A 26,215-nucleotide genomic window follows, 5' to 3' on the forward strand; every position below is an offset into this window, starting at 1 on the left:
TGTGCTTTTGTGTGTGTGTTAGTGCTGAGTGTATTAATTAGGAAGTTAGTTATAGGAAGTTGGTTAATATGCCAGTTGTATGTGCCAACTAAGGATGGACTAATGATCCTAATTGATTGTAACTACCAGATTGTATTGTACTAAGCTGTATATAAGGTAGAGATGAGTGTATGAGAAGTTTAACCAGAAATAACACCAATTTCCTTTGACTCATTCTTTCCTTATCTCTCAACTTCTTTCTAATCTTTCTATTCTTTAGTTTCTTCCCTTGGAGGCTAGTTTCCTCGAAACAAACCTTGAATACAATCACTCTTCCTTAAGTTGATTCTATCATAATATAAAAATGACCTATTCATAGAAGAGAAATGCTAAAACCACATAAGTTTATACAATTTTAGTCGCAACTAACTAACAAGTTGTGAAATTGAATATAAAAATAGCTCATTCAAAAAAAAAAAAACAATGTTAGGACCACATAATTTTACATGCTAGTAGCCAAAAAAAAGTTGTGAAATTGAGTATAAAAACAGCTTATTCATAAAAAAATAATGCTAGAACCACGTAATTTTACAGGCTAATTGCCAAAATTGTATAAAATTATATGTTCTTTCCAATCAAATTATGTATTATTTTCATGTTCCATTCATAGAAGCTCGCCATTAACGATTTTTGCCAAATTAAAAATTCTTTAAACGAAGATTCCATTTTTATCAGATTTTGTGCCCACCCTATGTTATCTGCACACAAAATTAACTTAAAATATCGATTTAACCCTTTTGGGCCAAATGGGTAACCAAAGAAAAGGAGGGGGGGGGGGGGGGGAGACCCCTTCCAGGATTGCAGCATGGGTAACACCTCGTGTTCTCAATGATAATGGACCTAATTTAATAATTTTCATACAAGACAAAAACCCGTTCGTTGTTTGCAATTGGAAAATAACCACTCACATTCTCACCTCTTTGAACTCAGCAAAACATTCATACATAGACAAAAACCCCAACAAATGGCACAACACAAGTTAGAACAGAAGTTACTTTCCTCCACCACGAATGAAGCCTATAACAAATTCTTAAATTGTACCATGAACCATCATCATCAAAGCCCTAACTAATTACACAAACCACAAAACTCAACTCCACAGTCTTTTTAGAACTAAACACTAACATCAACAAGGTCTAAACTGCCACCCAAAACTACTACACAAACACGTTCCCATTCCGAACCCCATTTACATTGCTGCAAAAGTAAATCCAAAATCCATTGAAATAAAACCTCCTTTACTTCGAACCATGAATCATGATAGGTTTGGCGTTGTGAATTCTATTGGGCTGACGACGGTTTTGAGATGGGAATTTGGGCCGGGTATAGTGTTGAAGTGTGTGAATGAAAATGTATCTTATATTTCATTTAGGGTATATTAATAGTTTTAAAAATTGCTGATGAACTCTATTCAAGCATCTTAAATCAAGTTTTTTTTTAATAAAAACCAATTAGAGTATATTAATAGTTTAAAAAATTGTTTATGAATTCTATCTCAAATGATGCTTCCTCTCACAAGTCTGGGTGAAGCATGAGGTCATGAGTAACCTCCTACATGTGTTTGTAACTTACCAATAAAAAAAACTAAAAAATTATAATACACACAAAAAATCAATTGATTTTAAATAATTTAAATAATAAACATCATTTTTAAATACCAAAATACATATAAGCTAATATAAGAAAAATATAACACTTAAGAAAACTAAAAGAACGGTATATTGTAAACTCCTAGCAACGAGCATCCTCCATTCTGGAAGGGGAAAAGCCCTTTTAGATGATAGCTTTTTGAAAATATGTATAGCAAAAGAAAGAAGATTTATTTATTTATTTATTTTTTATTCTCTCCTGATAATTCAATAGTTGGGGAATGGGGATTGGAACATAGGGTGTTTCTATTAAACGCACTTTATTTAATGAGCTACACATTAAAAAAAAAGGTACTAAAATGTGGGAAATAAGTTAACACATTGGTCCTTTAAATGAGAATACGTAAATCAAGGGTTGTGTAGCTCAACTAACACTTCTTGACATTTTCAATAAAGATATTTAGAGTTTAAATCGCACCACCCCAATTATCAACCAAATAATAATAATAATAATAATACTAATAATAATAGCAGTTAAAAATTGTTTAAAATCTCCGATGCATCCTTTAGGTCAATTGACATACAGCTAAGGGAAGAATTCCAAAAACTTCCTTGCCACTCTAGAGGAATCACACTAGCATCCTTCTCATTTTTACAAGGGGAACTAGGAAAGTGATTAATAGTTAGTCTTATCAATTGTTTTGTAATGACTGATTTCCAAAGTCGAACCCACTCGTACGTTTAAGAATTAAGATGAAACTCACTTACTATCCCACCAAAGTAACACCTCTATTACAATCTGAAAACTAGCCATTTGAGCAACACTCCTAATTGATGGATCTCCTTGAGAATTATAGTTTTGGGTAGCTTCCACCTTTATTGATTAGGCCAAAGAAAGCCTATATGCATTGAATAAAAAGACTGAATGAAGTTCTGCTCTTATGTACTTTTTTTTTTTCTTAGTTTTTTTTTTTAAAATTTTTTATTCCCTCTCAACCGAAACCAACAGGAAAACAAAAGTTACCCGCTTACTCCCCCCTTTTTCATTAAGTTAAAAAAAATAAAAATAAATAACACATGAAATTCATAAATTCATGAGCTCATCCCAAAAGGAATATAAATATTTTCAGCACCAAGTTAAAGTATTTTCCTTGATATATATATATATATATATATATATATATATATATATATATATATATATATATATATATATATATATATATTGTAAATGTGTTAAGGTCAAATAGAACTTGAACCACCCGTAAGCTAGGGGTCCATATAATGTTTCTTGGCAGTCGGTGGTGGCCCAAACTAATTTGAAAATTTCATGAATACATTTGATGCTTCATTGAATAAGCCTACACTTTAGAAGTTTTGGACAAATTTATTAAAGCCTGTCTCATGTACTTCGTCCTTTTCTCACATTAATTTAGGACTTACACATAAGACTTATAAATGGGAGTCACTTTCATGTGAGAGGGGTATGAATTCGTCAGACATATCTAATAATTTTTAGAAGTTCTACAATACGTTTAAAAGTTACATAATTATTACATTTTAATAAAGGAAAAAAAATATCGTTCAATTTCAACATGCCGCCCGACAATAATATAATAATAAAATCTCCTCTTGTGACTTGTCACCTCCTAGCCACCCTTAAGAAATAATTTGGAATTAGCATTGTTATCAATTTTTCAATTAGGATTTTCAAACGGTGAATCCCATTTCATCATGGCCCTATGCTTTATTGGTTTTCATAGTGGCATAGTCTCCAACTGGGTAGGTAAAGATATGCTATCCCGTAACAGTCCTCAACCTTTTTCATTTTTTTCCTTTTGTTTTATTATTTTTTAATACATATGGATTAGTATTATTATCTGGCTGACAGAGGAATGGAATGGATGTATTTTGAAAAAGTTGAGTAGGATTAAACTCTTTTTTCTATTTATTTTTTGGGTAAAATAGTAAGATTAAAGTCAGTTAAACGTAAGAGGCACTTTCAATTCCAAAATCGGTTTAATCGCATTATAATCATCCAAGATCGATTTAAAAAAAAATCGAATTTAATCGCATATGGTTTTTTGAGAATGAATCGCATATGGTTGATTCTACAAAAAGAGCTAAACAAAGTCATATTTTTCTTTTTCTTTTTCCTCTAAAAAAGTTGGTTTGACTTTAGAACTCTACAGTGATTATAGTGAAGGTGTCTTTTGGGGCCAGCAAGAGAGCATTCTATCAAAGTTTAGCACCCAAAATACTAAAAAATCCCAATTTTATAATTTTTTAACATCTAATTATAGTAAACTATTATCTCTTGCAGTTTAGATGATAAACACAAAAAAAAATTATTTAAATGAGAGAGAGAGAGAGAGAGAGAGAGACTTGAGTGGTAAAAAAAGAGTAAAGAAATAAAATTTAAATAAAGTGGTAAAAGAATAGAATATTCGATATTGGGTGCTCTTTAAAATAAGGTGTTATAATAGGTAAAATAAAATTTTGAATTTCTAAAAATTAAAATTTTTAGCACTTTTGATGTGAATGCTCTATTCTAGCTGTTCACTAATCTCTATTTAGTCTTTATCTACATATTTCAAAATATTCATTGATAATATATTTGAACTAAGTTAGAACTAAATTATAATTTTGTTTAGAGATTAGATTACGAGAGATGATTAACCAACAACACTGTTTAGTCCCATAAATAAATAAATAAAATAAAAGACAAATTTTAGCTATAAAATTGGATGTAGCCTTAGACTACAATTTTACTCAATGTCTTTTTATTAGAGGTGATCTATTATTGGATTACATTTTCTTCTTATATCCTTTATACTTGAAATTTTTTTTAGAAAATTAAAGATCAATGACTATGTCATCAATGAATTATTTAAATTGCAAGTTTTTGTATTTTAAAATTATACATAAAATATAAGCTTATAAATCATATAGTAAATAATTTACAATTCAAACAAAATTTAACATGTGTATTTAGAAAGTAAAGAACATGCAATTCAATGGTTAGATTTTTAAAATATATAGTAACGTTTATTTTATTGAGTAAAGTTGTAACTTAGACTACAACCAATTTTATAACTAAACTTTGCCCTAAAATAAAATAAAAATGGCACTATTTAGTGGCCCACAATTATCTGCATTTAGCTGAAAAAATTTATTAAAAAGAAAAGCTGGATGGGTGCATGTTTAGGAAAGTGCTTTTTTTATTATATAATTTTTATAAAAAAAAATAAATTTAACATTAAATAAGTGGCTCACAATATTTTGTTACTAAATGCTAATGTTTGATTAGTAGTTAACCACAGGGAGTAAAGTTTCTCTGCGCCATAATTCACTATTGCTGCAAAATTCTATACAAAACGTGCACTCAATATTGATGCAATTGCACTAACTTTTAATCCGATATGGAGATTGAGAAAGGGTTGTAAAGTCAAAAAGGAGGAAGACCACGTCGTTTTGTTTACCTTTGATAACAAACTAGAGATGGAAAAAATCCTATCGACGGAACCGTGGAGTTTCGATAAATACATCATGACTTTAACGCATTACGATAAGGATGTTGATTTATGTGACATGGAATTTAACTTGGTTACTTTTTGGGTTCAGGTTCACGATATACTAGGGAGATTTAGAACTAGATAAGTGGTTGAAAAGATTTGTTCAGCCATTGGTACCGTGTGTGAAGTACCGGAAGGCACAGATGTGGAAGGAAATGGTTTTATAAGGGTTCGTGTTACTGTGAATATCTCCCAACCTTTGTGTCGGGGGCGTGTGATATCACTAGCAAATGGCAAAGAATTGTGGGTCTCTTTCAAATATGAACGTCTACCAAACCTTTGCTACTGGTGCGGGTGCCTTACACAAGCTAACAGAGATTGTGTGTTATGGCTAAAGAGCGAAGGGACACTGCAAATTGACTCGCAACAATTTGGCCCATGGTTGAGAGCAGCTCCTTTCACAGCAAAAAGAAAAAATGTGGTTGTAGTCCTTAGCTTTTACTCCAAAAAAACTAGAGCTCCTTCTTTGAAAACACCTCCAAAGCCCACTAAAAGACCGCCAGCGGTGGTGGTTTGCTTGGGGGGTCCTTCATCGGAGATAATTAGGCCTGAAAATGAAAGGGAGAGGCCAGTTCAACCCGCAATCATTGTTCTAGATGTTTAGGAGGAAAACGTGGGACTTTCCAATCTAGGTATTTCGGGTCAACCAACTCTTCATAGTTTCAATTTTTCTAACCCGGTACATGAGGAAAGATAGGTGGCAGATGATTTATTTGAAGCAAGAATTTAGGAGATAGACCGTGATTTGTGCAAATTTGAGCTGATCGGGGGGGAGGGGGGGGGGGGGGGTAGCCGTGGAATCGGATAATACTACCAACAAGGAAAACATCCTAGAATCTGTTACAATTAATGAGACACCTCCTTAAGCAAAAGTCTACACATGTGCTGCTCATTCCAAATCACAAACTCGTGTACCTTTGTCACCTCTATCAAACGTGTCCAACTACAATGTGACACATGAAGGAAGATGGAAACGGATTACCAAGACTGAGTGGGGATTAGATACAATTATGGAAGAGGCTGTGGGAGACGAGAATTAACAGAGATGAGGGTAGTCAACCTGAGTTACTAAAAGTGAGAAGACTAGTTTCTCAAGTGGATAAAGCACAACAACTGATATTGGCGGAGGCTAGTTGCCAGCCCTGCCAGAACCAATGAGTGTCTTATGTTAGAACTGTCGGGGGCTTAGGAACCAACGAACAAAAAATCAACTCGCAAACATGGTGTGGGCAAAAGATCATTAGGTTGTGTTTTTAGCTGAAACATGGATGGATGAAGCTAGGCTGATTCAAATACAAGATCGGATACAAGTTAAAAATAAATTCATAGCCCCTCGAAGAAATAAGACAGGGGGGGTTTGGTGATTTTTTGGAAAAAAAAAATTTGACCTGAAAATTGAAACTTTCTCACAGAACCACATTGACACTACAATAAATAAAAACAAGGCAGAGGAGTGGAGGTTCACAGGCTTCTACGGAGAGCCAGACACACAAGATAGACATGAGGTGTGGGCTCATTTAAAGACATTAAAATCCAGAGGGTCGGCACCTTGGATTTGTGCAGGAGACTTTAACGAAGTAACACGACAATCTGAAAAATTAGGAGGAAAGGTTTGACCACATGCACAAATGCAGGCTTTTAGAGATGTCTTGGATGATTATGGTTTCTTGGACCTGGGATTCGTGGGTTCAAACTTTACACGGCATAAACACTTTGCGCAATACACGGTCTAGGAACGCCTTGACAGGACAATAGCTACGGTAGATTGGCTGACATTATTCCCGGATACTAAAGTCTACCATCAAATCACAAGCCACTTTGGATAGTACCCGATGATATGGATTGTAGACAAAATCGGCCTTTTCGATTTGAACAATTGTGGATGACCGACAAAGGATGCGGAAAGACGATCGAAGCTGCTAGGAAGGAAACAAATGATAAAGCTAGCAGATTAAAAATTCTGAAGAAAGTGGATCGATGTGGGCAGGAATTAACAAAATGGAGCAAGCATAGTTTTGGGAGTGTACGCAGAGAGTTAGAAAAGAAGAGAAAATTACTTGTGCAAGCAGAGAAGATAACCATGATGGGAGGGGGTGATGAATGTATGAAACAGCTTGAAGCTAAAATTAATAAACTCTTGGATCGTGAGGCATAGATGTGGGCTCAACGATCAAAAATCTAGTGGTTGAAGGATGGGGATAAAAATATTCGGTTTCTCCACAGCTAAGCCATTCAGAGACGTCAACGAAATTATGTAAAAGGCTTGTATGATGCAGATGGGAAGTGGACAACTCACCCAGGCCGTGTAGTTGATACAATAGTGGGATTCTACCAGCATCTTTTCACATCAAGCAACTCGGATAGCTTTGATGACATCCTTGAACAAATCCCCACAACAGTGACAGAAGATATGAATAAGGAGTTGACAGAAAATTTTATGGCACAGGAATTGGAAGACACAATAAAACAAATGGCACCCCTTAAGTCACCCCGGCTCGGATGGTATGCCTCCACTCTTTTACCAAAACTATTGGTCTCTAGTAGGTAATGATGTTATTGGGGCTATTTTACTTTATTTACATACTGGTACCCTTCCAAGTGAACTTGGCCACTCCTTCATCACTCTAATCCCCAAAGTAAAAAATCCGGAGTATGTCTCACAATATCGCCCTATTAGCCTAAGCAATGTCTTATATAGAGTGTTTTCTAAGGTTTTGGCAAACAGGTTGAAATTTTTTTTACGACATATTATTTTTGAACATCAAAGCGCTTTCATAACGGAACGTTTAATTTCAGATAATATTATGGTGGCTTTTAAAACTTTGCACTATATGAGAAATCACTCTGCAGGCACAATGTGTTATATGACACTGAAATTGGATATGAGCAACGCCTATCACAAAGTGGAATGGGAGTATATGAAAAAATTGATGGAAAAAATGGGATTTGCGGATTCTTGGATTAAATTGATGATGGAATGTATAACCACAACTACTTATTCGGTGTTGATCAATGGAGAACCCCATGGACACATCACACCAACTAGGGGTCTTCGCCAAGGCAACCCCCTATCACCATACTTATTCCTCTTATGTACAGAGGGCTTTCATGGATTGTTGAAGAGAGTCGAGACCATGGGAGACATAAAGGGTGTATCCATTTGTCGAAAGGGGCCTCGAATAACACACCTCCTCTTTGCAGATAAAAGCCTCATTTTTTGCAAGGCAAAAGACAATGAATGCCAAAAGCTTATGGAAGTGCTAGCCAAATATGAGCGAGCATCAGGGCAACAAATCAATCGCTCAAAAACCATGCTCTTTTTTAGCAAGTCCACATCACAAGCTGTGCAATTCCATTAAAGTAGCTCTTGGGGTGCAAGTGGTCCAACAATATGAAAAATATTTAAGACTACCATCTTTTATTGGTGGATGAAAGAAGGAGAGCTTTGATAACCTTAAACAAAGAGTGTGGAAAAAATTGCAAGGATGGGAGGGGAAGCTACTTTCCCAAGCAAGCCGTGAGATTTTAATTAAGGCTGTGGCTCAAGCCTTACAGACCTATACAATGTCATGCTTTAAACTACTTGTTGGTTTATGCCACGAAGTAGAGGTTCTAATCAGAAAATTCTTTTGGGGTTAAAGGGGGAAAGTCGAAAAATACATTGGGAAGATCTATGCAAACCGAAGACTCAAGGGGGGATGGGGTCCAAGGACCTATCAAAATTCAACGATGCGCTGTTGGTGAAGCAGACTTGGCGGTTGCTGCATGATAAGAGTTCACTCTTTTATCATGTTTTTAAGGCTAAGTATTTCCCCAATAGTTCAATCATGGAGGCAACAAACCCGAGTTCATCATCCTATGCTTGGAAGAGTGTACTAAAAGGCAGAGAAGTAATAAAGAGAGGGGCAATCTGGCGAATTGGAGATGGAAAATTTGCAGCTATTTAGGGGGAGCGTTGGCTTCTTAAGAAGCATGCCCCTAAAATTCTATCTCCATGTGTAGCAGACCTAGCCGAGGCTTGCTTGCTCACTCCCAAATGCAAGAGATTGTAACAATATAATTCTCGAAGTACCGAGGTCAAACCACAAGGAGCGGGGTAAATTTAAAGACAATATAATTAAACAATAATTTTAGTGAAGAAGAAAAATACTTTTGCAAGGTGATTGTTAACAAGAATAATAATAAAAACTAATTTAAATCAATAATGTAAATAACAGGACATCGGGGTGTTTCCCTATATCGATATGTGCTTTGTGATCTAAGAAAATATATATTTCATAATTGATTGTTCTTATACAATTAAAAACTTATGATTCGGTTGAACTGAGACAATTCAAGAACGCATGATAACCCCAATTAATAATGCGGTTAGAAAAGTTTTCAATAAAACTCATTCACTTTAAAACCGGATTTCTATTTGAAACTATTAGAAATTCATCTAAATAATAAGAAAAACATGATTGAACTTATTGAAAGCATGAAAGAACTAATACATCAAAAGAAATCTATTTGAACAATCAAATATGTCGTTGATAAAATCTTAGAAAGAATCACATTGAATATTCATATCGTATAGAAGAAACATAACCCCTAGCCTTAGCAAAGAGTTTAGGCTTCCATTAGAGAAAGGAAAATACAAGTTTTCTCTGCCCAAAATTCGTTCTCACAGCCTCCCTTCAAAACCCTAACATAAAAGTGTCAAAAGAAAAATAAAACTTTTACTATTTTAATTTCCGTCCAGGTTTACAGTAGTAACTTGTGAGTTAATTTCGGCCTTCAAAATTTGAGAATTTCAAAAAACTCAAAACTGAAAAGTTGTAGATATTTAAGTCACGGTTCCAACCCATTTGGCCTTGTATCAATTGGATTTTTGTAAAGAGAGATACGCCTAAAATAATGATCGATGCTCAGATCAGATTTTTCCTTTTCAGATTCTGCCTCTTTGATTTCTTTCCTTATTTGAAGCTTCCAATCATGGTAGATGATCCAAGCACTCCAGTTGCATCTCCTTAGACATTTAAGCATGGTCCTTTTGCTCCACTTAATTCTAGTTTGGCCTCCATTCTCTCACAAATTCCTGTAAACTCATCTTTCTCACATGATTTCCTGAAAGTAGAAAATTACACACAATGAATGACATTTTATTCAAGAAATTATGTAAAGATAAATAATAGGGACTAATGCAAATCATGGCTTAATTATACAAATTAAGTATAGTAATAAGGAGATAACGCCCACATAAAAATATAACAAGTATACATTTTAAGGCATTATCAAGGCTAAGGTTAGCTCGTTCATTGATCAAGAGAATATAGAAGCTGGAAGGTTGAGTTTATTGATACCATACTGCTGAGTTTCAAAGCTGATATGGTTAAAAAAAAATCCCCCTCAGTCACATAGACCAGCCAGATCAACTCATTTGGCCCTTCAATCCCATGGCGAATATTTAGTGAAATCTGGATATAAATTTCTACAGTAAGAAGCCCAGAACATGCAGCCTGGACAGTCAAACATTGAACAACTTAAACCTCGGTGGCAAGCAATTTGGAGTTTACCAGTTCTAAGTAAGGTAAGAAATTTTGTTTGGAGAGCGACAAAAAATTCTCTACCTACTAAGACGAACTTGGTCAAACGAAAAATTGTCACTAGCAGCACTTGCGAGGTCTATCAGCAAGGCAACGAAGATGTATGCCATGCCCTTTACCACTATCCAAAGCTAATAGAACTATGGAGCAAAGTCCCCATGTGGAACCAGGACAGTCTACGATAGGCAACAAATTTTATTGATCTAACTGGTTGTGTTTTTGCAAAAAACAGGGACCCAACTCTTTTCTCCATGGTGATTTGGGCTTTATGGAACCAAAGAAATAATCAAAGGCTTGGAAAAGCTATCATCTCCCTCGATCAGTTGCTGCATCAAGCCAAGGAAAGGTTGTGTGAATTTGCACTCCATAATACATCGAGCATTGTACCTCTGGGATGCCCACCCACGTGCTGGCATCCTTCGGAATGACCACTGTATAAAGTGAACTTCGATGGAGCATTGTTTGAGTCAGAGAAGTGTGTTGGATTGGGCGTGATTCTTCAAAACCACAAGGGCCAAGTTATGGTCTCTCTCATTGAAAGAACCATACTCCCTTTTACAGCCATTGAGGTTGAAGCAATGGCAGCTAGGAGAGCTTTAAGTTTGGCCTTGGAGACAGGTTTTGATCGAGTAGTTCTTGAAGCGGACTCGCAAGTTCTCATTACAGCTCTCCAAAAACACTCTTACACTATCTCATTTTGGACACTTAGTTAAGGACATACAATACCTTGCCTCTTGTTTCTCAAAAATACATTATTCCCATGTTCGTAGGCATTGTAACATTGTAACTCATGCTTTAGGAAAACGAGCAAACTCTATTTCTCATAATCAAGTCTGGATGGAAGATGTACCACTAAATATTACCTCTATTTTACAGGCCGATTTTCATGGCCTAGTTGAATGAAATGCAAAGTCTTGTTTCTCAAAAAAAAAAAAAAAAAAAAGATTAGTAGTTGAAAACAATGAGTTTTAGTGTGCTTAACTGGTAAAGTCTTTTAAAGTTGGATAAAAAGACCTGGATTTGAATTCTATTTACCTAAAAAACTAATTGGTGTTTTGACATGATAGTAATGAACAATCATTATATAGCAAATGCCATAAATTCAAATCATGATGTCTATACACACACACACACACACACATACACACACTAGACTCATCACACACGCTTTGCGTGTACAATAATACTCATTTTAATTTTTAAAAGTGAGATAGAGATAGTATCCTAGTTTTAGGATCTAAATAAAAGTTTGAAAGTCTAAAACTTCCTTCTTTAACGACTGATGTTAAGGTGAAGACCTTATAATTTCCATTGCTAGTAATAGTACTAGACTCATTGCATATGCTTTGCGCGTACAGTAGGCTTTTTTTAATGTTTAAAAGTGAAATAAAAATAATTTCCTTATTGTTAGGATCTTGATAAAAGTTTGAAAGCCTAAAACTAAGAAACTCTTTTAAAAATAATAAATTACTCTTTTAAACAGTTTGTGTTTTTAAATTTAAAATTATTAAACTAAAAGATAGGAGTATTTTAGAAAGTTTAAGAATTTATTTGAAGATATTTTAGTATGCAAAATGATGAAACTAAAATAGAGAATACTGTTATTAATAGTAGGGAAATGTTAACTAATGATTTAGGAACTATTTTTAGAAACATTTTATTGGGAGAATGATAAAACAATAAATATTAATTATTGACAAATTTTTATATTTCCCATGAATATAGTGTAAAATTTTTCCTATTATGGTTTATTAACAATTGCTCTAAGAGCTTTCGTTAAAGTAGTCCTTAATAACATAGATAAATATATATTATTCAAAAACAAATTCGTTACAAATCCATAGACGGATAGACCTAAAAACTAAAAAGGGTCCTAAAGAAATACAATCCCACCAAAATAGTAAAAGGATTATAAAACTCCACTTACTATGCTTGAGAATTAATTCTAAAAAATTTATTTTTAGAGTTTCTAATCAAACAATAAAAATAAATCACTCTTCTTGAAAATATTTTTGACTAACAAAGAAAATATTTTTCATAAATTTTTTTTATCGAAACAAACTGAGAAAATAGCATATCAACGTATGTAAATATATAGTAGCATAAAGTATGTGGTTTTAATGTTTTATGATAAAGAATTGCTACATCCACAAAATTTTTCACAAAAACTCATAGATGATTAATTACTAATCAAAAAAACCCCACCCAAAAAAAAAAAAAAAAAAAAAGTGCCTAGAGACAAATGCCATTATAGGTCTTTTTTGTCCTCTAGCTAACCCTTAAAAAAAAAAAAAAACTATACAAACGGCACTATAGGTCATTTTTCTCTTTAAAAGTGGTATATAGACCCCCTCCTATAGTGGCGTTTTGAAAACGCCACTATAGGTATTTTTTGTCCTCTAGCTAGCCCTTAAAAAAAACCCAACTGGGGGAAAAAAATAAAAAATGAAATAAAAAAATAAAAAGTTCCTATAGTGGCGTTTTTCAAACGCCATTATAGATCCTTTTTTAATTTTATTTTTTTGGGTAGTTTTTTTTAAAAGATCTATAGCAGCGTTTGTAAAACCAGGACAAACGCCACTATAGGCCCTTAGAAACGCTATTATAGACCCATTATTTTAAAATACCACTATAGGACTCCCTGAACGCCATTATAGGCCCAGTTTTTTGTAGTGTTGGTTATAATTTAAATCTATCATTAAAATTACTTATTTATCCCACCAATAACAATCTATAACAAGTTGTGAGAATGTTGTAAATATAGCATTTCTCTTTATAATAAGAAATAATTATATGAAACAGTTAGAGATTAGAATTTATAATTTAAGCCAAGGCTTGGGATTATTATAAGTTGATTTAAATTTGGGTAACTTACTTTCATTATTACTTGCTAAAGATTGTCTTATTGTATTGAGCTATGTAAAATGATGTACAAGCAACATCCTTTGTATGGGTAAAGTATGCATGTTATCCAAGCAATAGAAATGCAATACAATAGTACAATAGACCTAAAGCCCGATTGGTTAATTTGCATTTGAACAGCCTCCAACCAAACTCATGTTGGATGAATGGAGAACAACTTGAGTTTGGAAACTAATTCATGAAGGTACCCTGGTGAAGCTTGGTAAAGATATCAACTAAATTAATTGATCTTATGAGGAGACAAATTGTAGCTGTATAGTACCCTAAAGTTGATAATAAAGAATAAAGTGGCAATCAATCTCAACAAGTTTGGTACACTTTCGGAAAATTGGCATGTACAAGATATTCTTCCTTGGTACTGGATTGAGCAACAACAATTTGTTTCTTGTTGCACCAAGATGGGCGAGTCACTAAAAAGGAAGCAATAACTTGTAATGGACTGACAATTTGTGGAATTACCTACCCAGTATGCACCTGAGTAAGCTTAGGGTCAATAAAGACTGAAAGGAAACTCGATGGATATGTCAGATTATTTTGTTATTGATGGTACTTATCTCTAGAGATGGGATCAAAGGTTTTATTTTTTTGAATAAAAGGTAGTGTACTTGTCTTGAAGTTTTCTCATAATTATATACTATGATAAATTACCAGTTATCTCAAAATGCCAAAAATTTAAGCTATTAGGAAATTGTTAATTTTTAATAATTTAATCTAATACTCTCCTTCACATGTAAATCTAAACTGCTCATATTAAATGGAGGCCAACCCGTGATAAATTTTTGAATGAGAAGTAACATGGAGACATGGTTTGAAACTTGCTATGATATACTATGTTTAAAACTGAAGTCTTACCATATTGAACTGTGCAAAATGATGAACAATGGACTTCTTTCATATACTTTTTCTTTTGGAGCGGGACCTTTCATATACGTTGAATGTGTGCTACACGCCTACACCATATAAATGTAGTATAATGGTACAATGAACCTAACGCTAGTTGTACTTGTATTCAATGAGTAATTTTTAGGTACTCCCGAAATATAGAGAATGGTGCTCCCCCTTTCATATTCATGGTGGGATCCACTCATTAAATTCATGGTGGGGTCCACCATGAATGTGAGAGGAGGGAGCACCATTTTTCCGTGTTCCGTGAGTACCTAAGAATTTTTCGTATTCAACTACTCTTTGTAATTGCAATTTATATATTGAATTTGGAATTTTTGGACTTGCAATTTCCAAGAAAGGAAACAAAATATTGATTTGTTTTCTGAAATTCCATAGAATTGGCTCCAATGAAATGAAATTACTTTTAAGAGACAAAAGGGGTCATTATTGATAACTTAGAATAGTCTCCATGCTTAATTTACTCCTTTGAAATTGGACCTTAATTTCTCTATTCTAATCATGTGCTTTTTTGACTCCAGCCTCACATATTTTCCATGAGGGCCATTGATCAAAACAATTTTGTCTTACTAATTTTGGACTTATTGCAAAGCTCCAAGCCTCCAAGTAACAACTAACCTAGGTTTTAGTCAGAATAAATGGTCAAATGAAGAAGGCTTCTTTGGTCTAAGTCTAACCAATGCTTTTCCATTTTACCGACTCAAAAAAAAAAAAAAAAAAACCTAATTAAGGCAAGACTTATAACAAGAATCTGATTTAGGATTCTTAGGAATGTTGTCCTTAGCAATGGAGAGAAAACATAAAACAAATCATTAATATCTATTTCCTTATCTTTAACTCTTCAGGCCAAAACAATATAAATAGGGTAGGCAATTTTGTTGATATATTTATTAGTAAAGTTCTATCCAGGTTTCACGTGAGAAAAAAAAAAGTTTGAAGGAAACCCTCCATTGTTGTTAGGTATACACTTTTACTGTTATGTGTGTGTGTGTTGCTCAACAAATTATAAATGGATCTATTTCATGGAAATTTGTTAATATTGTATCTATTTGTATTTCAGATCATGGGTTTGTTTAGTTGCTAAAAATATAAATCTGAAATGGTGGCTTCATTTGGTTTTTTGTTTTTTTGTTTTTAGATTAATGGCTTTGTTTGGTTGAACTTCAGATTTTTCAAATTTGCTATTATCAAACGCAAGTGAGAACTTCAAAAAATTCCTCATTCAGCATTTGACAATTTTATATATATATATATATATATATATATATATATATATATATATATATATATATATATATATATATATATATATAATTTTAGATACAAGATTTTGCATGATTATGGTGATACAATACTCTAGATACTTTATTTGTCATTATTTACTTGGAGGAAGATTAAAAAAAAAAACTTGATATTGGATTTACAAATCTAAGAATAGTATGAAAAAAATAATTAATTTATTTAAGATTCTTATGAATAAATCAAAAATTATAATTTTACATTTCTAAAAATCTTATTAAATTCTCAATTAAACCAAAATAAAAATAATTACATTCCTAGGCATCTAAATTGCAAGGCATCAACTAGTAAAGTCTCGATGGTTAAATAAGAGATATGAGGTTCAATCAATGTTTATATCAAAAACTAATTGGTGTATTGGTTTGATAATAAAAAAACTATGATCAAGATGTTATAGGTTAAAACTTTCTCGCAAAAAAAATATTACAAGATGTCACATTCTCAGTAATCTAGATGCAGGAGTAACTTGAATTTTCCCATATCAAATACAACTCACAAGACTTTAAAAATGTACAATCGCCTTGAATTGGTATATAGTACTATTGTCCATTTATTACTTTATTAATACTCACAAGACTTTAAAATGACACCATGAATGGGAGGCAGTATTAGAAAACGTTTCCATTCAAAATTCTCGATTACTGTATATATGCGTGTGTGAAATTATGTGAATATTGAAAATCAAGTTCACGTTTTGAAAACAAAATGACAAAAATAAAAAATTGTGTAGAACATGAATAATTGTTGTGTTGCTTTCAAAATCTTAGACTTTCCTCTTAGCAATCAATTATTAGAGGCCAATCCATGAAAACTATAGAAGCTAGAAACCGATATAATTGACAAAAACATTCTAGTTTAGAAATTTGTACCTCTTCGACGAACTTGTTGAGACAAAATTAACATGAGTTTTTTATGTAATTTTCAGAAAACTAAGGTCATCTTGCAGCTTTAAGTTTTTCAAACATGTGGCTCTTTAGACATCAAAAGCGTACACGTTCCAAACTCCAAGAGGGCATTGATTCTCGTATACTATTTATTATACATTATCTATACACATCACTCATTTTATGTTTTAAAAATACACATCAATAAAAAAATGTGGACATCATGTATGAAATTATGAATGTTATGTGTATAAAGTGTCCATTTGGAAATATTTTATCTAATTTTTTACTGAAAATTTTTTATTGAAAATGTGCTAAAGTATATTTATAACTTAAAAAAATTCAAAAAAAAAAAGAGAAAATGCAAAAAAAAGTAAGGCTTAAAAAAATTATAAATAAAAGCTAAAAGCTAAAAATTAAATTTATAAACTGATGTCAAACAGACTAAAAGTATGTATCAACGAGTGTGAGAAAACAATAAACAAAGCTCAATAGGTTGCTCAAGCTTATCTCCTACTACTAATTTTCCAACTTGTGGACAAGGCATGTTCATTTTCCTCAAAAGTGAAAAGAAAAAATAGGCCCCCCCAACCCCACCTCATCATGCAACAAAGAAACTGTTTACTTTTTGAGTCTTTAAGATGCCACGACTTTTTGGTTTGTTTGATCTTTTCCTTTGTCGTATGTTCGGCCAATATCATATCCATCCAAAACCACGTACAGACACCAGTCCGTCCAACAGCCACCCTTACCCAACTGTATCATTTTAACCTAATCCCATGTCATCAATTATTATATATCTATATATGTATAAAATAAAGAGACACATAAACCAAAACCTAAGAAAAATAAATTATGTTCCTCTATTTAATTCAAACATCTGATTGTATTGGCCTATGAACACAAATAATATTATCTTTTTCAAAGAATAATTCAATTTAAATATAATAATGTGTTTAAATTTAATTGGAAAACTTAATATTTTTGTAACTAGGAAATTGTAAATTTTACGCTATATATACACTCCCATTTGTTCATTCTAGTAGATAACACATATACTCAGTTCTCATAGACAATAGAGAGCTCAAAGTTCTAACCCTTTGCTTCAATTTTGAAGTGTGACCATGAGTACTCTCTCTGAAGCCTATGAAGCCCTCCCTCTCGATCTGCAGCATATCAAACCCGTAGACTTTGCTTCTCTCGAAGCTGTGCCTGACTCGCATGTTTGGCATGATTCATCATTTGGGGCCTGCTCCGATGAGCATGAAAAATCGTTGGTGCCTGTGATCGACCTCGAGGATTCCAATGCCACAGAGCTTATAGGCAAAGCATGTGAGACATTGGGTGTGTTCCAATTGAAGAACCATGGGATACCCTTGAGTCTCATAGAGGAGGTAAAGTCCGAGGCTGCAAGGTTCTTTGCTCTGTCGGCTCGACAAAAATTGAAGGCCCTACGGTCTCCTGGTGGGGCCACCGGATACGGCATAGCTCGAATAACGCCGTTCTTTTCCAAGTATATGTGGCATGAAGGTTTTACCATCATGGGTTCTCCTGTTGATCATGTTAAGGAACTTTGGCCCCATGACCATGAACGTTTTTGGTAAGTCCATGCACTTCCATGCACGTGGAATATTTCAGAAAATTTTAGCTGCTTTTATATATATATATATAACACTATATATATGTTAGCAAGGATAAAGGTATATTAAAAACTCTCATAGGTTTATGCAAATGATGGCTATATAATTTATTTAACTATTTATGGCATGATTAGTGTTTATTAGTTATTATACACAGCTTAATACACACTTTTACACAACTTAAAAATTAATTGATTTTAATTTTTTAGTTGTTTGTAATGTGCGCATTAAGGTGTGTAAAATATCTGTCTGATTATATATAAAACATGATAAGCGATATACTAAGCCACTTGGCTATTAATTAACTTCATATACAATATTCCTGAAAGAAATAAGACAATCAATAATGTTTGAAGCTATGTTGATTTTTATATTAAAAATTCAAGAAGAAGAAGGCTTTTATCTAATTGCAAATTTTATATATATAGTTCGTGGCAGTAGGGACAAAGTAAAGCAAATATTTTATTTCTTTTACATTTAAGACAGAGTTATAGAAGGCTTTTTGACTTGTCTGAATGAGAAAAGTAGAGATTTGCTTTGTTTTGAAATCTCAATATTTGTTTAGAGGTCATTTTCTTATACAGTAACCTTAATTTTTTATTTTTTATTAATCACTTTATTTTATGGGTAAGATTTAGATCTAAGGCCTACCCTCTTTTCTTTGTTGAGAAAACTAAGGCCTATCCTCTAGTTTCAAATAGTGAGACAGAGTTTAATTAATTACTATGTTAACAATCTTAGAATAAGGTTAAAACCGTATATAGTGCCTTAGTAATTCCTTTTAAACTTATATCCCATTTTCCAAACAACATTTGATTTTTTCAAAAGAATCCCTCAATTCAACAAACATAGCTTTTTTTTTGGAAACCCAAATTTAGTGTGCGCTTGACTCCAGCTTAAAAAGTTAGTTTATTTTACTATTCAGCTTATTTTACTACAGTGTTTTTAGTATTAAAAAAATTAATTTCAGCAAAATATGCGGATCCTAAACAAACTCTTAATTAGCTAATTAAACTGATATCACTGACACAAAATCTTCAAACTTCGATTAGATGGTCTAAGTATGAACTGAAGGAGACAGCCAAATACAAACTATAAAATCATTTTTTTTGCAATTGATTCCAAATAATCCCTTTAATAGAAGTAAGAAGTTAATAATGAGAAGAAGAGTCCATTTGAGTTCTGCTTATTTTGCTAAAACTATAATTTTTTTGCTAAAAGTATTGTAGATAAAGGTAAAAGTTAGCTGAAATAGTACAATGAAACTCATAAATAATACTAAAAAATGCAATAAAATTCATAAATAATAGCAAAAATAAGTTGACAAAAATAATTAATGCCAGCCAAACGCATACGAAGAATAATATTTCACACCAACACTTCTGTTCAATGAGATCGAATATCATTGATATTATCTGATATTACAATAAAATATCAATTATTTTAAAAGTTTAAGCCATAAAAAAATAATAAATTTAATTATTTGACCATTATTCTAACAACTCGATCAATAATTGCTAACTTCTTTTCTTTTGTTTGTTCTCCTTGGATCCTTGTAATTACAGTGATGTAATGGTAAATTATCAGAAGAAAATGAAGGTTTTGGCAGAGCGATTAACCCGCCTAATCTTCAAGTCCTTGAACATCTCTGACGAAGAAATAAGCTGGCTAAGTTCAACCAGCAATGACTCTGGAAGTACTAGTACTGTCAGCGCAGCTTTACAGCTAAATTCCTATCCCCCATGTCCAGAACCAAACCAAACCATGGGTCTAGCCCCTCACACCGACACTTTCCTCTTGACTATCCTCCACCAAACTCAAACAAACGGCCTCCAAATCTTCAAAGACGGAAGTGGATGGCTTCCAGTTCCTCCAGTTGAAGGTGCACTCGTGGTTAACATGGGTGATCTCTTCCATATCCTCACCAATGCTCGATTTCCAAACGTTCTTCATCGTGTCGTCGTCAGTGGAACCCAGCAACGCTTGTCCACTGCCTACTTCTACGGCCCTCCTATTGATTTCATTCTTTCTCCTTTCTCTGAAGTTTTGAACTCCGCTCAAGCTCCTCATTACCGCTCTGTTGCAGTGAAAGAGTATGTTGCTATCAAGGCCCAGAATCTTGAGAAAGCACTTTCGTTTATTAGAGCTTAAGGGGGTTGATTTTTTCCCCACCAATAATGAGATTATGGGTTCTGCTAGATAGCAAAACTTTCATCTATGTCATATATTGATGTCAACTATCACATATGTTAATAGTTGGTAGTTTAAAATAAGAGGAGTGGTGTGCACAAAAAGCTTGTACGTACAATAAGTGTGCAAATCTATAATAGTATGAGAATTAGGGTAAGTATAACTTGCATGAATGAACCTATATATGCAATATTTCTAACCGTAAATGTCCCATTGGCAGAAGATAATATGATTCTTGTAGTTGTGTCTGTTGCCGTGTTATGATTTTGGGTACTTGTGCAAAACGCTTAGACCAAAAATTAAGTTATATGGCGGGTGGCATGATGCAAAGGTGTGTCCAAATTATCATGTGTCTACATTATGTTCAATCTGGTGCATTGCACTAGACAAAAGTTTCGCTTAACATGATATGTTTAGTTTTTTATGTAATTCGTAGACATTTTTGTTGTCAAGAATCTTATATTTTAATGGAATTGTTTAATTATCTTCATGGAAAAACTTAGGTTCAAAACCTCCCACTCTTACTTGTTGTAATTTAGAAAAGAAAAAAAAGAAAAAGAAAAGATGTTTCTGTATATTAATTAAGCAAATACTAAATATGTTTGTCTTTTGGATCCTTTCCCACTAGACGAAATTATTTATAAACAAAGATGGAACCAGAAATTTCAAATTGGGGGGGGGGGGGGGGGGGGGGGATATTTTAATATTTAAAATAAATTAAAAATATATAAAATATATATAAATATATATATATATATATATATATATATATATATATATATATATATATATATATATACACACACACACATACATATGTGCATTGATGTGTACATACATATTTGTTTTAAAAGTTCTTTAATGAAAAATTTCATGGTATTTGAGAAATGAGTAAACTAACACCACATGATTATTGATTCAATTTTTATTATAAACAACTTTATATTGTATATTTAACTAAATATTTCTTAGCAATTTTTTGGAGTATGAGAATAAGTAAATTAGATTATGGGTAATTCAAACTGTTGCGTTATCGGTTTTGTACCCCCACAATAAGACTAAAGTACACTTTTAGCACTTAAATTTTAGGATTGTTTCATTTTGACTGTTTAGGTTTCAAAATTTTCATTTTAACATTTCATATTGATTCCATTTTTATATTAGTCAAGTTATCTATTTCCGTTTTATTTGCAAACTTCTTGTGCAAACTTATTATATGCATATTGTATAGTTAATTTTAAATTAAAATTAATAAATACAACAATTGGATATGATAATAAATTAGAGGGTGAGACATTTGATGTAACATTAAAATCAGTTAATATTTTTTAGTTGTTAGAATAAAAATTTTAAATAACATCATATCATATATAATTTTAAGTTCATGATAAAATAAATCTTCACCATTATCTATTTATTTTAAAAGGGAGAGAACGTTCTTCCAAAAAAAAAGGGGGAGGATGTGATGTAACTAGAGGAACGTATAGAATATTGCAAACAACGGTTTTTTTTTTTCGAACATGTTTGAATTATCAAGCGTTAGATTATTAGAATAAAAACAAGTGTGATGTGAACAGCTTAAACAAACAAAGTGTGCCCATTTTTACTTTGTGTCAATAATAAACAAATATTATAATAATAAAGAACAATAACAACAATTATATCATTGTTATGATAACAATAATAATAATGATAAGAACCCTAAACTCAAGGATTGATCTAGCGATTTGAGATTCGCAATGTTTTAGATTCAAAACTCCTATTCAATATTTTGAGATTATCTTTAAGAAATTCTTTCATGTAATTAGTTGGTTTGTGGGGGTGAAAAACTACATACACCTAAGGGAATAACGCATTCTAAACACCCGTTTAGAAAAAATAAAAACAAAAAATATTATAAGGATCATAGTTCATAAGGGGCCCGTTGGATAGGTTCACCACTTGTACGCCAGCTAAAAGGAGATATTAACACTGCGTGGTTGTTGTAGTCAACCGCGCATGGTGAATCAATCATACCTTTGACACATTTGACACTGAACTTGATTAGTCACATCCTCTCTAAAAAAATAAAACTTTGATTAGTCATTCAAATACTGGGCTTTCTCTCTGTCTCTGTCTCTCTCTGCGCCAGCATATTCCTCTAAGCTTAGAAAATGGGGAAGAGATATTTTAGGTTACGTATACTTAATTCAACTTGTAAAAAGGGGCATCAAATCTCATATATAAGTACAAAAAATTATCTCCAAGTTGGAATATAAACGATTCTTACAAAGACATCAGTTCTGTCCACATTTGAATCTACATGACACACGACATCTTTTTTATTTCTTTGATGGGAGACATGACATCCTTTTGTTTCTTATTATAGTGTCTAAATCTCTTTCATGTGGTGGTAATGGTACAAGACAACAAAATGTTACAAGACAACAAAATGTTACTTTCATTATAATAAAAAAAAGGGAATAAATTGTTGCATTATTTAGTAGGAGTGTTGATTAAGGAGTGTCTAGCAAATGATTGAATTGGTTCGCAATCTTCAGCACAAAAAAAAAAAGTTCGCAATCAGATAAATCAATTTTAAAAATTAAAAACTAATGCATTTTTTAATTGATTTATCTTAATAATTTTATAAACAATTAGTATTATGCCATGATGCACACCTTATTAAGAATCATATGTAAATTAAAATTTTATATTTTAAGTATTAAATATCAATTGTAAAATTAAAAAAATGTTTTAAATATAGAATTATAATTAAGAAAAAAATTATTATATAATAATTATAAATTCACATTGTGTAAGTCTAACTTTTTATCAAAAGCAAATATAAACTATAAAATAATTTTAAATATCTTGAAACTTTTTGTTAGCTAGCTAGTAATTCACACTTGTGTAGGCATCCTTGTTTTCTACCACTCTGCTATACTTAATTCTATATATTTGCTATGTTTGTATAATGTAATATCTCTAAAATGATCAATAAAGTCTTTTCAAATACTTGCATGAATAAGATTATCCTAAAATACTTAGTACCAATTTTAAAACCAAACGAGGGGGAAAAGAAAGAGAAAACTCAATTAAGAAAAAGAAAGTTCAATTGCATTTGAAGACCTAAAATAAATTTCATTATTTCTTCACAACTTACCTTTCATCAATTAGCACCAAATCTACACAAATAAGTTTATTATTTGACTTGATATTAATACATCCCACGTTATTGTTATAACTCTTACTTAGATATTCCAATAATCCTTTTCAATGTGTGTGCATTTCATTCAAGAGGTTATATCTCTTGTCATCCATTCTGATAAAACCATATTGTGGGATATAGAAATTCCAATAAGGTAATTGCGTCACGTGTCATACCGATAGCCGAGAAGGACTATTATCCTACCGAGAAGGCCACGACCTCGGACTGAAGGGTCACATCAGCAGCACGTCATTAGAGAAGGTCGTATCATACCAAAAGAACTTTGGAGAGAGGGCTAGCACTGACATGACTGAAAAGTTAGTGGTTGCCACCACATTTAATGCATCCCACCAAACCCCCTGACTGCATTTATGTTGAGAAGACTCCTAAATAGTGCTGCATTGGCTGCCGCAACTCACCTAGAGTTAGGAAGGTGGCTGATGGGACAAGCACTCAAGTAGTGGCCTAGATGATCAACAAATGGAAGGTCAAGATCATCTAAGGGGGGCTATCTAATGTAAGGAACCTTCTAGGGACAAGGGATCAGAAGGAGAGAGAAAAATATTGTAGCATCAGGAGCAAGACTTGTGACCAAAAATCAAAAGAAGCATATATATATATATATATATATATATATATATATATATATATATATATATATATATATATATATAAGATTTAGTCTCCTCGGACTGTGCCGAGGACGATTTACTTTGTGCAAAACAATTTTATTCTTGTTCTTCTTTTCATCTAGGCTCACTATAATTGTTATTTGATTCACTACAGCCTAGTTTTTCAGCCCACTCTTTATAAATTCATTATATTGGGCTCTAAGGGCCAAAATCCTATTTTCCTTTAGGCTTGGGACCCAAATCTAGTCCTTATACATATAATGAACTGAAATTTCAAATTAATAATTTAATATTAACATCTAACCCTCTAACTAAGATGTTTGCAAATTAATATCTAAGCATCAAATTAGTTTCAACATCTTACAACCTAGCTTAATTATTAAAAATTAAATATATACCATCTAACACCCTAAATTATACTATCTAAGTACTGCCTTTAATTCAAAATTATATAAACATCTAACATCCTATAATGTCTTACATAATATAAGTTGTTGGGTTCTAAGACTTTAGGTTTAAATGTATTAGAACTTCATTTTGTAATGTTGGCAAATTATGATCAAAATGTTTAGTCTTGTTTTAGACTTGCTCAAAGTATGTTTATGTGTAAAGTTGGAATCGAGTGCACTGCAAGATTTACTGTGTAAATCTATCTGGCTCAATCGATCGAAAATTAGACTCAATCAATCAAAACTCGTGCAAATTGTTTTTCTGTAGAATTTTTCCAACTTAGCCCAAGCCCGGTTTGATGTGTAAGGTTTTATGTTTTTCCCTAGATATAAAAGGGAAAACCCTAGCCACGCTTTTAAGGTTGTTGCAGTTGTTGTTTATGCTGTGTATGTGAATCTCTTGTGAGATCTAAAGGTGTTTGTCTTCACATATACTTAGGGTTATCAAAATCGAGATTGATATCGAGAGCTTGGTAATCATTTAGTTGTTGCATTAAGAGCTTAAAGATACACAAGCAGGAGTGCTTGTACTTGCTGTGAATCTGAGAAAGAAATAGTCTGTGAAATCGGAATTGTCACGTGGTTATGATAATAAGTTTCCTACTCGAGGTAGCAATAGGATGCTAGTGGTCTAAGTCGATATTGTATAAACTTTAATTCTTTCATAGTGGATTCGTTTTACCTTGAGGATAGCTAGGTTAAATCCTCCCTAGGTTTTTTACCGGTTTGATTTTCTTAGGTTATCATATCACTGTGTTGTTTATTTTTCCGCACTGTTTCAATGATATGATTTATATGTGTTAACCTAGATCTGCATAATTTACCTAAGTTAAGCACTTGGTTAAATAACTAGGTTAATCTGGTTGTGTTTAAGGGGTCTAAAAACGCACATAAGTCTAAAATCAATTGACTGAAAAATGATTTATCGCTATGGAACTAATGTAAAAGGAGTTTGCATAAAGTATATGTAAATAATGTATTATATTTTCATTATATATCAAATATGTGACAATCTTCAAGTATTGAATAAATTATGATTAAAATTGACTAATATCTGCATTTTAGGCCTCAAGCAACCACCACCACTACACACACACACACACACACACACACATATATATATATATATATATATATATATATATATATATATAAATGTTAAGAGCTTTTAACTCAACTTGTACTTCCTAATGTTTCAAGGGAGATGTACAGGATTTAAATTTCCTATCTCAATTACCGAATAATAATAATAATAATAACAACAACAACAACAACAACAACAACTAGCCTCTAAGCACGCGCTCATGCGGGTGTAAAG

At 32.5% G+C, this 26,215-nt stretch overlaps 1 protein-coding gene across 1 annotated transcript; it reads left to right on the plus strand.

The window, feature by feature from the left end:
- The first annotated feature begins 17,857 nt into the window (after positions 1-17,857).
- Positions 17,858-20,836, plus strand: LOC142613992 (gibberellin 3-beta-dioxygenase 1-like). Its single transcript, XM_075786520.1, has 2 exons — positions 17,858-18,396; positions 20,002-20,836. Exons 1-2 carry the CDS (start codon positions 17,921-17,923, stop codon positions 20,585-20,587), a joined length of 1,062 nt encoding a protein of 353 aa, XP_075642635.1. The 5' UTR covers positions 17,858-17,920; the 3' UTR covers positions 20,588-20,836.
- The last annotated feature ends 5,379 nt before the right edge of the window (positions 20,837-26,215 follow it).

This window comes from Castanea sativa, chromosome 10 (assembly GCF_040712315.1).
Source record: "Castanea sativa cultivar Marrone di Chiusa Pesio chromosome 10, ASM4071231v1".
Classification (NCBI taxonomy): domain Eukaryota; kingdom Viridiplantae; phylum Streptophyta; class Magnoliopsida; order Fagales; family Fagaceae; genus Castanea; species Castanea sativa.